We start from the raw sequence: 15,287 nt of genomic DNA, 5'->3' as shown, positions 1-15,287 counted from the left end.
ACGGCCGCACGTTTCTATTGCGACGTTCGAGCTGAAGGTGTGCGCGGAGGTGGAATGGCAAGATCTGATCTGAGTTTATCCTTCCTGCCTCGGTAGCCTGCTTAGCCTCATTAAACCAGTTAGCAAATGAAGGTTCGGTTGTTTCTTTTTCATCTTTCCGGTGCCGTGTAATCTGCCCCTCACGAACATACCGGAGTCAGAGATTTCCTAATGAAACCTTAAGGTGGCTCTGGTTCCGGTGTACAGGCACTCTTATATTGCGTTCTTGGGCAGGAACTGGGGCCCAAGGAACCTAAACCGGGTCTAGATGTCTCGGGTTGAAATACAGGCAAAAGTTCCTGAGTTCCTAAAAAAAAAGGTTCTTGCAGTGAGAAATGGCCGTGAAGGGGGGGGGGGGGGGGGGTGGACCCACAGACCAGTCAGGCTTTCTGTGGAGCCGAAACACTCGCGTGGCCAAGAGATGAGTTAAAAGCATTCTTTCCCCACTCTCACTCATCAACATGTCTTCCCCCACTTTCGCTTCGCGTCTCTGTTGTGTTTGGCTGCCGTGTGGCCCCGCTGAGCTGTGGCTGCGAGGCTCCTCTCAGAGAGTCCTCACATCACCAAGAAGTTGTTTTCTTTTTTTTCTCCTCCAGTTTTTCTCTTTGTCCAACACTTGGTCCTCGTTCCTTTTTAGTAGCCGTCACGTTTTTTTTTTTTTTTTTTTTTGCTCATTATGAGGCCTTCTTTTTTGTAAACTTGTGGTGGAAACACCCTGGTGTGATGCGGCGTGTCCTGGGAGGTGCGCGGACGTGTCTCTCAGCATTGTGCTGCAGCATTGGTCCGTGTCGCAGGATGTCGCAGCATTTCCACAGCGTGTTGCATCATGTCACGTCATGTTGCAGGACGCCGCAGGGAGTCGCGTAATGTCGCGGCATTTTGCGTCACGACACAGGGAGTCGCAGGGGGTCGCATCGTCTTGCAGGATGTCTCAGGATGCGCCTGCATGTAAGCAGGACGTCGCAGCATTTTGCAGCATGTTGTGCCTCGCGTCACATCGTGTTGTGGGACGTCGCAGCACGTCGCAGGATGTGGCCGCGGGTTGCCATGTGTTACGGTTGCAGGATGTGGCCGCGTGTTGCCGTTCGCGCGCTCGGGCCGGAGAGTCTGTCCCTGCAGTCTTCCTCAGGGTTCGGTGCGGGTCACGCAGAATACGTTGTTTTACTGTTTCACTCGCTGGTTTACTTTGACTATGTGACAATGGGAGCCGAAAGTAAAAATAACACCGGTGCATTTCTCCTTTAAGAGATGGGGCAGCCTTGCTAGACTGTGCTTCCGACTGTGCATGTGTGTGTGTGTGAGTGTGTGTGTGTGTGTGTGTGTGTGATGGCATGAGGCTCGGCAAATGAAAACAGATTGGAGTGGTTATGGGAGCAGGCCTGCTTCCAGTTAGCGTGGAGACAGCAGGAGGACCGAGGAGCTCCTTTCCTCTCCTTCCCTTCCCCTCTAAGAATAAAAGAGTGAGAATGAACAGTAGCAAAAGGAGAACAAGCTGAACTAAAATGCACAACAACGGACTGCAAAACCAGAGGTCTGAAATGTGGTCTGGCTGTGGGTCGGTTTAGCAATCGAGGCTGTTGTTGACAGATGCATGTCCCTGCTCGCATGTCGCCGAGACACGCTACTGTACTGCAGCAGTCAGCCAGTGTTCATGCTAACATGCAGCTGTTAACTCTCGCCACATAATGACAGCTCCTCCAGCTGTCTGTCTGTCTGTCTGTCTGTCTGACAGTAAACCGGTCGGACTGTCTGACTGACTATGAAAAAAAAGAGCGCGTGAAAAGGTTTAATCGAACTCGGTAACATCTGCTGATGAAGATCGTTTGTTATGATCGAAAGCGCCCCAGCAGCTGCTAAACGGACTCGGCGGCGAGGCTCTTTCCTCAGCTGGGGAATTTCACGAGTCAGGAAGGAAGGAAGCGCGAGTCAGAGATGTGAGAAAAGGGAAGGCAAAGGGTAAAAATATCTCCTGCAGCTGTCTTTGACTTTGACCCGCTGCACTTGCCGTAGTTAGTTCTGTACAATGAGAGGTTGTTACCTAGATTTTGGGCGCACTTTACTTCAAGCTGTTTCAAGTTCGACCCGGATACTGTTCACAACCCACTGGACCGTCTTACTAGTCCCGCGTCTCGCGAGAATCTCAAGAAGCTGCGCTGGTGGGCGACAGTGTTAAACGAAACACAGAGTGCGGTGTCCTTCCTGAACGCAGCTTTTCTCTTGCCACGTTTATGGCCATGCACCGAAATACCAAAGCGAATTCCTCGTGTGTGAGAAACCTGCCTGGCAGTAAACCCAAAAGGTGTTCAAGTGTTGGTGGGACCAACTGTAGGTGACCCCCCCCCCCCCCCCTGCACTGTGTCTCTGCCTGCAGGTATACATCTCTGCAGTGGCTCTGCTGCCTTTCCAGAGCTCTCCAGTCGTCCAGGCCTTATAAGGGCCTCCAGCACAGACCTGTCCCCTCGTCCCTCCCTCCATGCCCTCCTCTAACCTCCATCTGGTCTGGATCTGCTCTCATCCTCGACCTGCCCCCCCCCCCCTCCACTCTCCCTGCTCCCACTTCTCCCTGCCATTTCTGTATAAACAAGTGGAGTCTGACCATAACACTCAGACCACAGGCTACACTCCTTCACCACCACCACCCCACCCACCCCCCATCTCTTTTTCCATATCTCAGTTTCCTCCTCCTGCTTGTCTCCACAGGTGAAGGTCACGTTTACGAGAGGAGATCTTGGGAGGTTGAGAAGGTGAAGCTGATCAGAGGGGCGTAATGTTGAATTCATAAATCTGGGATTACGCTCAACTCGGCCTGGTTCCCTGGCGGAGTGAGAGAGAGAGAGAGAGAGAGAGAGAGAGAGAGAGAGACATCTTTTCTTCTTGACACCAGTGTCAGGCAGCGCTGTAATATATCTCATTCAGACAGGAGGGGCACTGCTACATCATAGTCCGGGATGGGGCTCTGGCATGTGTGTCTGTGTGTGTGTGTGTTCCGGGAGACTCCCACTTGGCAACTTGCTTTTGGACGAGGCTTATATAAGGGGAGGGGGGGGGGATTTGGACGGGACAGGTGACAGAGAGAGAGAGAGAGAGAGAGGGATCCAAAAATGTGTTGGAGCACTGTCCCGGTCAAATCAGGCTCATGGCAGAGTTTCTCTATTGTGGCTACAGGGAGCGAGCCAACTCTTCACCTGACAAGATGTCAATGACTAAAACCTCGCAGGACAAAAACAGCCGTCCTTTGCAGAATACTGAGCACTGATGATTTGGGGGGGGGGGGTTGGGGGGTGCAGGCATCATCTCCGACAATTCTGCCACTGAGCCCACTGTGTTTGCACCTGTGCTGCCCTCATCAGTCGGACAATTTAAAGTGCTTGTTATCATTTTGGAACCCGCTGGTCCCGGGTTGGGGGTCCTGGACCGCGTGTTCGTCAGCCCCAGCAGCGGGGATAGACAGGGACAGGGACCGGGACCAATGCACGCCACGCGGACAACACGGCAACAAGGAACAGGCGCAAAGGATTTATGGGGGGGGGGGGGGGGGGGGATGAGGGGAATGAGCCCAACTAAAATGGCCTCACCTTGAACCAGACCAGGGTGTGCGTGTGCCCCCTTCATTTCTTCCCTCCGTGCGGTTCGAAAAGCGCACTCTACAATATAATGCAATTATTCAGTATTTTGCAAAGGGACCCCCTGAGAGCTACAATCAAAGGCCCCTTTAACTGTCACACCCGGCCCCCCCCCCCCGACGCCTCCACACCCAGTACGAGTGACATGCACAGGTGCATCCTGCATCATGGTGTGTGTCTGTGTGTGAGTGTGTGTGTGTGTGTGTGTATGTATGTCCCGGATTAAAGGGCTGGCACCATGGGGGTGTGTTTGGGTGGAGGGACGTTACCACTACAGAGCCCCCTTCCTGCCACCACACCCGTCACATATACACACACGCAACACACACTCCACCCCACCCCCCCCCACCCCCCAGGTGCAGTGGTGCGGGCCAGTGTGCGGGATTAGCTGGTGTGCTCTGGCACTCTCTTCTGGTAATCCCTCTAATTTGTTAACAGGGCACACACACACACACACACACACACACACACACACACACACACACACTGCTGCAGTTTGTTTTGGATTGCATCTCAACTCCTACTTTTGACTACAGCACTAAGGACGACTTGTTTCTTGTCATGTCGTGTGAGAGAGAGGGAGCTCCTCTTCCTCCCCCCACCCCCCTCTTCCTCCTCCTCCTCCTCCTCCTCCTCCTCCTCCTCTTCCTGCTGCTCCTCCACTCCCCTAATGAGCTAAATGCATTCTAATTTGGCTATGATCAGCTAAGCTTTCCTTTAAAATTCACAACATAAGAATGCCAAAGCCCCTTCCCTCCCGTCCCACCTCCCTCCCCCTTCTTGTCTTTGCCATGACTGTCAGGGCTTGTATACACACACACACACACACACACACACACACACACACACCTTGCACAAAGCTAATCCTTTGTTGGCTGGATAACATGCAGAGAAGATTGGGTAATGCTAAAGTTCAGCACATGCTGGGATGAAAGAGGGCTGCACAGACTCTAGAAGGAGAAAGAGTAAAGGACCGAGTTACAGAACGGGGGGGGGGGGGGGGGGGGTGAAAATATCATGTTGATTCTTTAGCTGTTACCTGTTCACTTTTTTTTAAAGGGGGTGGGGGGGGGGGGGGGGGGGGTTAGTCCTGTTGAGATCAACCGGCTCTGCAGGATACCTTTGTTTTTCCGCCCCAACTGTCAAATACGGGTTTCATGAACAAATAAAAACATTTGCGATGAAGAAGAAGAAGAAGAAGAAGAAGGAATAGATTCCTGCCACCAGTAGCAGGGATTTGCTTAGCTAGACGTAGACGCTCACATTTTTCGTGGTCCCAGTTGAGGGTTATTTGCAAGCGAGCCGACCGTGGTGAGACTTCGTAGGTGAGATTGAGGGTGGGGTGTCGTTTCAGGCTCCCTGTTCCGGAGCTAGAGAGGCGGTTAGCGCCGCGCTCCCGGGCGAGGTCGGCGCAGTCATCAACGCTGCCGCCGTGTGTATTTTGGAATCGTTTGCGTTCTAAAGGAATGGAAAATCCTTCGTCGACAAATGAAACCAAAAGTGGGGAGTGACTAAACCCTTAACGCGCGCCGGACGTTTGTAAGATAACTTCGTCGGCCATCTTGTTAAGAGTTAACGCAGGAGTTGTGGAGGGCCCCTGCTTGTGCTCACGCTGATTCACGGCGTTTTGCAAGTATTTGTAAAGAAATACTTCTGAATTTGTTTGTGTGTTATTCTTTACCCAGAAAGTAAACATATTAGGGGGCCTTTTTTTTGTTTTTTTTTTCATTTTACTGAAAATGGTTCTTTGCTGTTTTTTGGGATATTGGAAGTATCTTATTGGAACTGGTCTTATATGTGACAAATAGGTAGCTACTGACTTCAGTCATATCTCATCACACCGCTTACAGGCTGCTAATAGTTTTCCTATTATACTAATACTTACTTTTTCAAATTTAAACCCACGCGGCTTCTTTTTCCTCATTCTGTCCCCCCTCATCAACCGGGGCGGAGATTCCCCTCACGTTCCTGCTCAAAGTTTTACCGCACACCAGATTGCCATTCTCTTGCAAAAATCTACTGATTTTTAACAAGGCTAAACAACGTTCCCCCCAGCCTCCTGACACCAGAATTATGAAATCAACTCGCAGTGTTATGTTGGGCTGAATTTTTTGCGAATATACAGAAACGCAAATACAGAAACGCATAAGGAACGATGACCCAGTGAGATAAACAGAGGGAGTGCTTTGCAGCAACCGCCTTGACTTTGCTTTTGAAATGAGCTTGAGATTTCTCACCAGCAAAAGTCTGCCATTCAAGCTCCCTCCACTTTACGACACAGCGTAATTCACAAAAAGCAAGAACGTGGAAAGGGATGGGAACCCGGCCCCGCACGGCGTCGCAGGCTGACGCGGCGACGGCCTGTAAAGTGTGGGGTTTGCCCTCTTGGTCTTCAGCCACCAACAGCATCTGCGGCGAGCTGAGCCCAGAGATGACTCAGTTTCCCCAGAAGGAGGTTTTGTTTTTTGTTTTTTTTTTGAGAGAGAGAGAGAGAGAGAGTCCCCCCCCCCCCCCCCCCCCCCGAGCGGAGCTTTCGGGAGCTGTGAAGTAGGGCTGCAAGTGGATCACAGACTCACAGACGCAGCAGATAGAGCCTACGCCGACCCTGCTGTCGGAGGAGAAGTGCGAGATTTTCATTTCCGTACAGTTGGGGCGATTTAATTAAAGCCGCGGCTGTGTGTGTGTGTGTGTGTGTGTGTGTGTGTGTGTGTGGTCCTGTAGTGATTTTAGTCGCGAGCTATTAAAGCCAATTTAGAGAGCCTGTTGGATGACGTTAAAACCCCGCTCTCAAACCACTTCATTCAAAACTAACAGACTACTTAAAGAATACTGGGAGCTCGGCGCCAAATGAGCTCTGCTTTTTTTTTTTTTTTTTTTTTTGGGGGGGGAAATGATCTCATTAGGAAGGAGACACGCGCCGCGTAAACACTCGTAACTCTCACCCGAGCAACACAAGGGGGGGGGAGAAAAAAAACAAGAACCCCCCCCCCCCCCCTCCGTAGGGTGTTACTGTAGCGTGGATGTATGTACAGTGTACAAACACATGGACGTGTGTGTGTGTGTGTGTGTGTCTGCAGAGATGGAAACACACACATCTGATTTGCATGTAATTGTTGCCGTGCTATGATCGTGATAAACAGCACATTAGCCATGCAAGGTGAGGAAGTGTGCTGTGTGTGTGTGTGTGTGTGTGTGTGTGTGTGTCTGGCGGGGGGGGGGGGCCACCTCGAGATCATACACATGCTAAAGACACTGCTGGCTTAATAATGCAAAAAAAAAAAAAAAAAAAAAAAAAAGAACGTCAGGAAACTTTTTACAAGCGCGACGGAAAGGCCAAGAGGGGAGCACACACACACACACACACACACACACACACACACACACACACACACAGCCACTGTACCCTTGGCTCATGTCAGCTTTGTTCTGTATGTAAATGCCTCAGCTCTGACATTGCCCCCCCCCCCCCCCCCCTCTTACATCAAAACCCCGCTCTGCTGCTGCTGCACTTCCTGTATGCAAACCAGCTCAGGTCTCTAATCCACTTTTGATTGGACGGAGGGAGCTGGGGTGGGAGGGGGTGGGAGGGGTGGGGGGGGGGTGCTACAGTAAAGCACGGTGTTCTTAAGCCTCCTTGATTGAGAGATCAAGGTGGAGGGACAGAGAGTACAGTTCTACACTAATCAGGGGGGAAGTGAAATGCAGAGAGAACGCGGGGGCCTGGTCTCTCAGGTCAGGACAGGTTGGTGGACCAGTCTCTCCCGTGCGCCCTGAAGGGGTCAAACCCCTCTCGGGAGCCGCTTCACTTCGGGGCGGTTGTGCACCGTATGCAGGGCCGGGTCACAATGCAGTCTTAGTCATCGGTGGTCTTGCGGTGGTGACTACATACCATGTTATTGTTGCCGTACCGTGTTTCCACGTGGGGAAAATGACGCTTTACTTGAAGCGTAAAAGCGTCCGTGCCCCCCCCCCCCCCCCCGCCCGGTGCCTCTCCTCGGGGCCCCGCCGGGCCCACAGAGGCAGGCCATGTGTGCCATGATTTGACACAATAATCCGACACCACGCCACATTAATGCCGCGCTTTGCGGCGTTCCGGGCTTGTACAGATTTCACTCCCTCTCCCCCACCCCCCCCCCCTCTCTCTCTCTCTCTCTCTCTCCCCTCCCTCATCTGTAATAGCTGTGATTTAATTTAGCTATTTAACCTGTAATTCCAGCAATATTTATTGAGGAGCGAGGGGGAGAAAATTGGGCCATTAGCCGCCCCAGATGAATACACTGAGACGAAAATGAACGCCGCTAACTGCCAGTTGACCTTCGCACCGATTTCTAGCCGTTCCCTCTCTCCCCCCCCCCCCTTTTTTTTTTTTATTAGCCGCAGCCGCAGTAATTACGGCAAATTGAATCATAGTGAAAACTGGAATCAGTCAGTAATGAGAGTTTTATACCGTGTGAAACCGAAACTCAGGAAGCAAGTGCGACTGAAGGATGGAGGGATGAGGGGTGGAGAGAGGCGGAGAGAGCCAGCGTGTTTGTTATTGCGTGTAGTTTGTCCTCCGTAATGGCTGCTGCCGGAGTACACACACACACACACACACACACACACACACACGCACACACACGCACTATAACACGCAGCGTCTCGATAGAAAACATATCCAGAGATGAATGTATGCATGAAAACACACATCAGAGCACGTTATCGCATTTTCTCCTCGGCGCATGACACGGCTTCAGCTGTCAAAATGTGTGTGTGTGTGTGTGTGTGTGTGTGTGTCCATAAAATGATTTTTTTTAAGAAAAAAAAAAAAAGAAGCAGAATACAACTTTTATTATCCACGGCAACACACATTTTCCTCTCCTCTCAGACTTGTCCAAACAGGTTGAGCTGCCAGAGTGTGTAAGAGTGTCTGCGCGTGTGTGTGTGTGTGTGTGTGTGTGTGTGTGTGAGCGTGAGCCAAACAAAACACAGGCACAGGGCCAGACCGCACTTCAACTGATAGAGAGAGATAGAGAGAGAGAGAGAGAGAGAGAGGCTTTGAGAGGACTATATGTAGAATAATGGCTTCGACAGACTGATGTTAAGTCACTTCATTTTGTCAGCACCTGTGTGCTGTACTGCTTTTTTTTAAAAGCAAACCCGTGTGTGTGTGTGTGTGTGTGTGTGTGTGTGTATGGGTGTGTGGGTGTTTACCGTCTCGAATAAAGGCCTGGGCGACTCGGAGCCAATTTCTTTGCAGTTCTACGGTGGTTTTGCACACTTGATATCAATTTTTAAAAGTGACCACACGCGTCTCGCACCTCCAGTATTCCCATTAAAATGAGGTGCGAGGGAAGAGCTCAGCCTGCTTGTGTCTAGTGTCTGGTATTGAAAAGGGGGGCGGGCAGTAATGAACGTAATGTAATAAAATGCATGCGACGTGAGCAGACCCTATCACAATGACAGCTCACAGCTGCTTCCCGGAAAGCGTCGTCGCAGCTAAATTCCAAACACACACTTTTTTTTGTTTTATTTATTTATCTCAGTAGCCTTAGAGGGGAAAAAAAATGTACAACTGAGCTGTGTTATAGCCAAAATGTTTGAAACGTTCAAGCAGCAGCGGCCTTCAGTGACTGCAATGTTAGCTGTGGTGTCTTAGCTAGCTAGGTAGCTAGCTGGCTAGCCGGCTATCCTATGGCTGACGTGCGCTAGTCATGTCATGACAAAACTTCTTTTTGTTGTTGCTGCTTACGTTGAATTAATCTACGAGAAGAGCTTCGGAGCCGTAACCTTAAATAATATATATATATATATTATATAATAGTAATTAAAGAGACCCTAACAGTTAAAAAAAACCTTAACCCATTTCTACAGAGAGAAAGCCGGACGACAGGAACAGAAAGTGAAGTGATATAACCTTTAAAGAGCCCCCCCCCCCTCCCCCCCACACACACACACACAGTCCATGATTACTGTAAATACACATATAGTAGGCCATAATTCAAACCCTGTGTGTGTGTGTGTGTGTGTGTGAGAAAGAAACACAGAGACAGAGAGCAGAGAATCTTTGCCGGGGAGGGAGTGTGTTTTCTCATTCAGTCCCACACACACACACACACACACACACACACTCCATAAAACATGGGTCTCTGCATTCTACCAAATCAAGTGATGAGCAGCTCCCTCTCGCTCTGTTTTTTCATATGGAAATAGGAAATAATGGGGTGATTAAATAGAGTCGTATATTAAAGTACAGCTGACATTAGAATTAGCATAATGTGCTCTCGCCTCGGGCTGCATACTTTATTTGCCATCTGCGTTGGACTCCCTTCCCCCTGGGAGGGTGCACGCGCTCACACACACACACACACACACATACACTCATACACCACCACCACACCACACCCCACCCCTCCCCAAACAAAAACCCACGACCCGCTCCTTCCACTGTGGCCGGAGAGAAATGGCGTTTCAGTGCAGAAACACACACACACACACACACACACTCACTCTTCCTTTCACACGCACTCACACACTCTGCTCTTAATTGTTGGGCAGAAGTGAACATCGGCTGCCCCCCTCTGATGGAGGTGTGGGGGGGGGGGGGGGTCTTCTCTCTCTCTCTCTCTCTCTCTCTCTCTCTCTCCAGTTTTTTCCTCATGAATCAACGGAGACAGTGTTTTTTTTGTTTTTGTTTTTTTGTGCCAGTCACACACATTGTTTTTGCTGTCATTCTGAAGTGTCAGACAACAGAGGTCTCGCTCCGAAATCCCGCGAGAGGTCAGCGTCGAAAGGAGAGAAGTTCGGAGTTCACGTAGAGGAACTGTCGAAGTTGGAATAACTGTCCGAGCCGGTCGCTGGCAAAAAAAACACGGTTGACCCCCAAAGTCAAAGTCTGTTGAAGCCTTTGCGGCCCCTTTCGCGGCTGACAATTCCAAAACTTTCTGGACCTATTAGCCAGTTACACCCCCCCCCCCCCACCCCCGCCCCTGAAAAGTATGTAAAAAAATGATAAAATAAAAAAGGGCCCAGGTTTTAAAAATACAGGAATTAGCCTTTAAGATTCAGAACAGCTTGTGTGTGTGTGTGTGTGTGTGTGTGTGTGTGTGAGTGTGTGTGTGAGTGAATGTGCTGTCCACTGTAATTAAGTCAAAAGGCTTTACAGGACTGTGGAGGTGAACAGCTGTTCCGCCTCTCGCCTGTCCTCCTTAACACACACACACACACACACACCAACACACACACACACACACCAACACACACACGAGCGAGCGAGAGAAGGGCAGAGAGATGTTTCCAGGAGAAGAGGCTAGGTGTTTTATGTATGCGAGTATGTCCAACAGAGAGAACTGAAATTACCGAATTATTAAAGGATCATATTAGGATTTTTTTTTTTTCCGGCTTATTTGGAAAAAAAAAAAATATACATATTGCAGAAATATTAGTGATATTATAGTGTTATTATATTTCTCATAGGTAATGAGAATTACCGGGCTTTCCACGCGTACTTAAACAGAATTGTGTTGCAGCAAACTTCACAGGAGGGCGTTTCAAAAAATTCAAACATGTGGGATTTGAACACGCTACACACATCTTTAATGGCTATGCAACTCCTTGATGTGGCTATTTTCTGCATTATGCATGCCTTTAATTTCAACAACCCCCCCCCCCCCCCGGTAGCACATTCCGGTATAAACACCACCATCTATAAATATGACCATGAAAATGTTAGTATACGTATAACATTTCTGAAAATATGTGTGTGTGTGTGTGTGTGTGCGCGCCTGTGTGTGTGTGTGTGTGTGTCGCTGCTATAAATAGCCAGGACCATGTGTACACACATACACGCACACAAATAAGTGAAACAATTACAGCGGCATATGTTTCCACTAGTATCTGAAATGAGTGTACTAGGTCAAGACAACGGCTTTCATTTAATACATACGAGAGCGAGAACAAGAGCACAATTACTGTTATCTGTATGTGTGTGTGTGTGTGTGTGTGTGTGCGCGGGGTTGTCTGTGTATAATCCCCGTAGGAGTGCTCCTCGGCCCGTTTAGCGTCCTTCAGTCGTGGATCTGGCTTGGCTGTGGTAACAAGTCCCTTTTGAATTGCAGGGGGTGGCGCATTCATTGGTTCAAGGCTGTTTTTTTTTTATTTTATTTTTGGGTTATTTTGTTTTTCCTCCGTGACTCCCGCCGCATTCATTACAATTGATTGACACACATTTGCCATCCTTAACTCTGAAGGAAGTTGGTGCGCAGTGTGTAGTGTGATTGCAGAGTCAATGCTGAAGGGTCCTCTGCGGCCCTGGGAAATGTTTTTTTTTTTTTTTTTAAGGTGATAAGGGGATTATTCTGTTTTCTAGCCAACATGATGGAATATTGGTAGACTGCGACTTGTTGATTTGGACCAGGACATAACACACACAGATGTCTTTTTTTTTTATGCTAATAACTTCAATAGCGTACATTTTGCTCTCCCTCTGCCTTTTGTAACGTTACGCTGTCTGTGTGTATTGGAAGCCATTTTTCTTAACGCACTCATTTATTTTTCTTACTCTCGCCTGATTTAAAAAAAAAAAAAAAAGAGCTGAGACGTTTTATTTGCTGGTGCGTGATTAGTCTTCCTTAAATAACTCTTGAAGTTGTGCACCGTCCATCTTCACCAATATGAGTTTGGCATCTCTAACTCTGCAAATATTACAGAGTCTCTGCTTGGAGGTTGTTTTTTTTTTTTATTATTTTATTTTCATTTTTTTTTTGTTAAATCATTCACCCTGCACGCGAAACTTTGCATGCGTCTACCATCATGCTTACGCGTACACGCACGCTCAAGTGCAGACGCACGGCCGCGCGCTGCAGCAACTCAAGCACTTCGTATCGGGATAGAGTCTCTCTGCACCGCGTGGGAGATTAAGCACCTCTTAAAACATGGATCCGGCGCGGCTGTGAAAACTGCACTTGTCAAAAGTGTGATAAGTACGTTGCATTTATGTGACAACGTGATGAGCCAAGGCCTCTCCAGCTACTGGGAGCATTAGGCAGAATATAAATACACATCGCGTCCCACTGCCTTTCAGCCAAGAAAAGTTAAAATAAAACCGCAAATAAGCTGCTATTAAAAAAAAAAAAAAAAAAAAAAAAAAAAAAGCAACATTGTTTAACGACGATTTGATCCATGAGTGAAGTAGATTTTACTTCGACCTAATAAGGTCTTTAAAAAAGGGAATCCATGTTTCCTTTTGTACTTGACAAATGCTTGTCATTTCAGATATGCCTGTCCCTCTCTGACAGAAATCCCGAGACTGTAGTATAAATTTTGTTTGTTCGCAGCTGATATATTGAATGGGTTTCTTTTCTCTGTGTGTTGCAGGTGGCAGGGGTGAGCCTTCCAGCTATATATGTACCACATGTAAGCAGCCCTTCCCCAGCGCCTGGTTCCTGCTGCAGCATGCCCAGAACACCCATGGCATTCGCATATACCTGGAGTCCAACCCGTCCAGCTCAGCCCTCACCCCGCGCATCACTATGCCTCCGCCCATGGGCAACGACTCCATCCCGCAGTCCCCCCTCACCAACTTTCTCGGGGACAACAACCCCTTCCACCTCCTGAGGATGACGGGCCCCCTGCTACGGGAGCCTCCACCAGGCTTCCTGGAGAACCGCCTCCCCAACACGCCGCCATTCGTCAGCCCACCTCCCCGCCACCACCTGGACACCCATCGGCTGGAACGCCTTAGTGCAGAGGAAATGGGCCTCATCTCCCAGCACCCCAGTGCCTTTGAGAGGGTGATGCGGCTAACGCCCATGGCCATGGAGTCCCAGTCCATGGACTTTTCTAGGCGGTTACGTGAGTTGGCAGGGAACAACAACAGCACCACACCACCGTTGTCACCCAGCAGGGCCAACCCTATGCACCGACTACTAAACCCCAACCCTTTCCAGCCTGGGCCGAAATCGCCCTTTCTGAGCACCCCTCCCTTACCACCAATGCCCCCAAACAGCACCACCCCTCCCCAGACACAGAACAAGGTCAAGTCCTGTGAGTTCTGCGGTAAGACCTTCAAGTTCCAGAGCAACTTGGTGGTGCATCGGCGCAGCCATACTGGAGAAAAACCATACAAGTGCCAGCTGTGTGACCACGCCTGCTCTCAGGCGAGCAAGCTGAAGCGCCACATGAAGACCCACATGCACAAGGCCGGATCCCTGACGGGGCGCTCAGATGACGGACTGTCCACCACAAGCTCCCCAGAGCCAGGCACAAGCGATGTCACTGGTGAGGGCATGAAGAATCGTGATGGGGACTTCCAGGGGGAAGGCAATGAGGAGGAAGAAGAGGAGGAGGAAGAAGAGGAACTTGAGAATGAGAGTCGACCAGAATCCAACTTCAGCATGGAGTCTGAGTTCTACAGGAACAGGGAGAATGGCTCTAAACCGCCGTCAGAGGAGAAGACGTCTTTCACTCTTGAGAAGATGGTGGAAGGTGGGGGGCTCAACTCTATTCAGCAGTACAATAATTTGATAGTTGACAATCGTAAAAGGATGCCCTTCTCCAAGAGGTGCTCGGATGGCCAGCGGGACACTGGGGATGAGGACTCAGTGGCTGGGGAGATGGACCACCACCAGCAGGAAGAGAGGACAACCATTAACGGCCGGAATTGTGGCTCCGGTGACTCTTTCTCAGGCCTGTTTCCCCGTAAGCCCACCCCCATCACCAGCCCCAGCCTGTCCAACTCCTCAAATAAGAGGATCAAGATTGAGAAGGACTTGGACATTCCCCCAGCACCTCACATCCCCTCGGAGAACGTCTACTCCCAGTGGTTGGTGGGCTACGCTGCCTCACGCCACTTCATCAAAGACCCTTTCCTCGGCTTCACTGACTCCAGACAATCGCCCTTCGCCACTTCTTCTGAGCACTCGTCGGAGAATGGCAGCCTGCGGTTCTCAACACCTCCGGGTGACCTGCTGGATGGCGGCCTGTCGGGCCGCAGCGGCACCGCCAGTGGAGGCAGCACGCCCCATCTGGGTGGGGGCCCCGGTCCCGGCCGACCCAGCTCCAAGGACAGCAGGAGGTGCGACACCTGTGAATTCTGCGGCAAGGTGTTCAAGAACTGTAGCAACCTGACAGTGCACCGGCGCAGTCACACTGGCGAGAGGCCCTACAAGTGTGAGCTGTGCAACTATGCCTGCGCCCAGAGCTCCAAGCTCACACGCCACATGAAGACACATGGCCAGCATGGTAAGGAGGTCTACCGCTGTGACATTTGCCAAATGCCCTTCAGCGTGTACAGCACTCTGGAGAAACATATGAAAAAGTGGCATGGAGAACATTTGATGACCAATGAGGTCAAAATTGAACAAGCAGAGAGAACCTAAACCAGGTTCTCTATTTCCAGACTCTTTGCCACACTTTGACTTAAAAAATAAACAAAATGGGGTAGCTGGATACTCTTTTTTTTCTGAAATATTAATTTTGGGTTAATTTTGTGTTTTTAAGAAACTGCCAACTGAGAAAAAAAAAACAGTGAAAACAGAGATCTTAACACCAATTGAAGCTGTCTAAACTGCCTCATTTGGGGTTCCTTTTTAAACAATCAGTCAGTTGAGTTATAACATATGTGGAGCCTTTAACTGTGCAATAATT

At 49.7% G+C, this 15,287-nt stretch overlaps 1 protein-coding gene across 1 annotated transcript in view; it reads left to right on the top strand.

The window, feature by feature from the left end:
* Positions 1-15,019, top strand: part of bcl11ba (BCL11 transcription factor B a) — a 29,593-nt gene extending 14,574 nt beyond the window's left edge. The window contains exon 3 of the mRNA XM_070920670.1: positions 13,017-15,019. Coding sequence (XP_070776771.1) covers positions 13,017-15,019 — 2,003 coding nt within the window. The remainder of the gene's footprint in view (positions 1-13,016) is intronic.
* Positions 15,020-15,287: the final 268 nt, after the last annotated feature.

Source organism: Enoplosus armatus, chromosome 15, assembly GCF_043641665.1.
Source record: "Enoplosus armatus isolate fEnoArm2 chromosome 15, fEnoArm2.hap1, whole genome shotgun sequence".
NCBI lineage: Eukaryota > Metazoa > Chordata > Actinopteri > Centrarchiformes > Enoplosidae > Enoplosus > Enoplosus armatus.
Note: the sequence above shows the minus strand (reverse complement) of the source record. Positions and strands in the feature narration are given on the sequence as shown.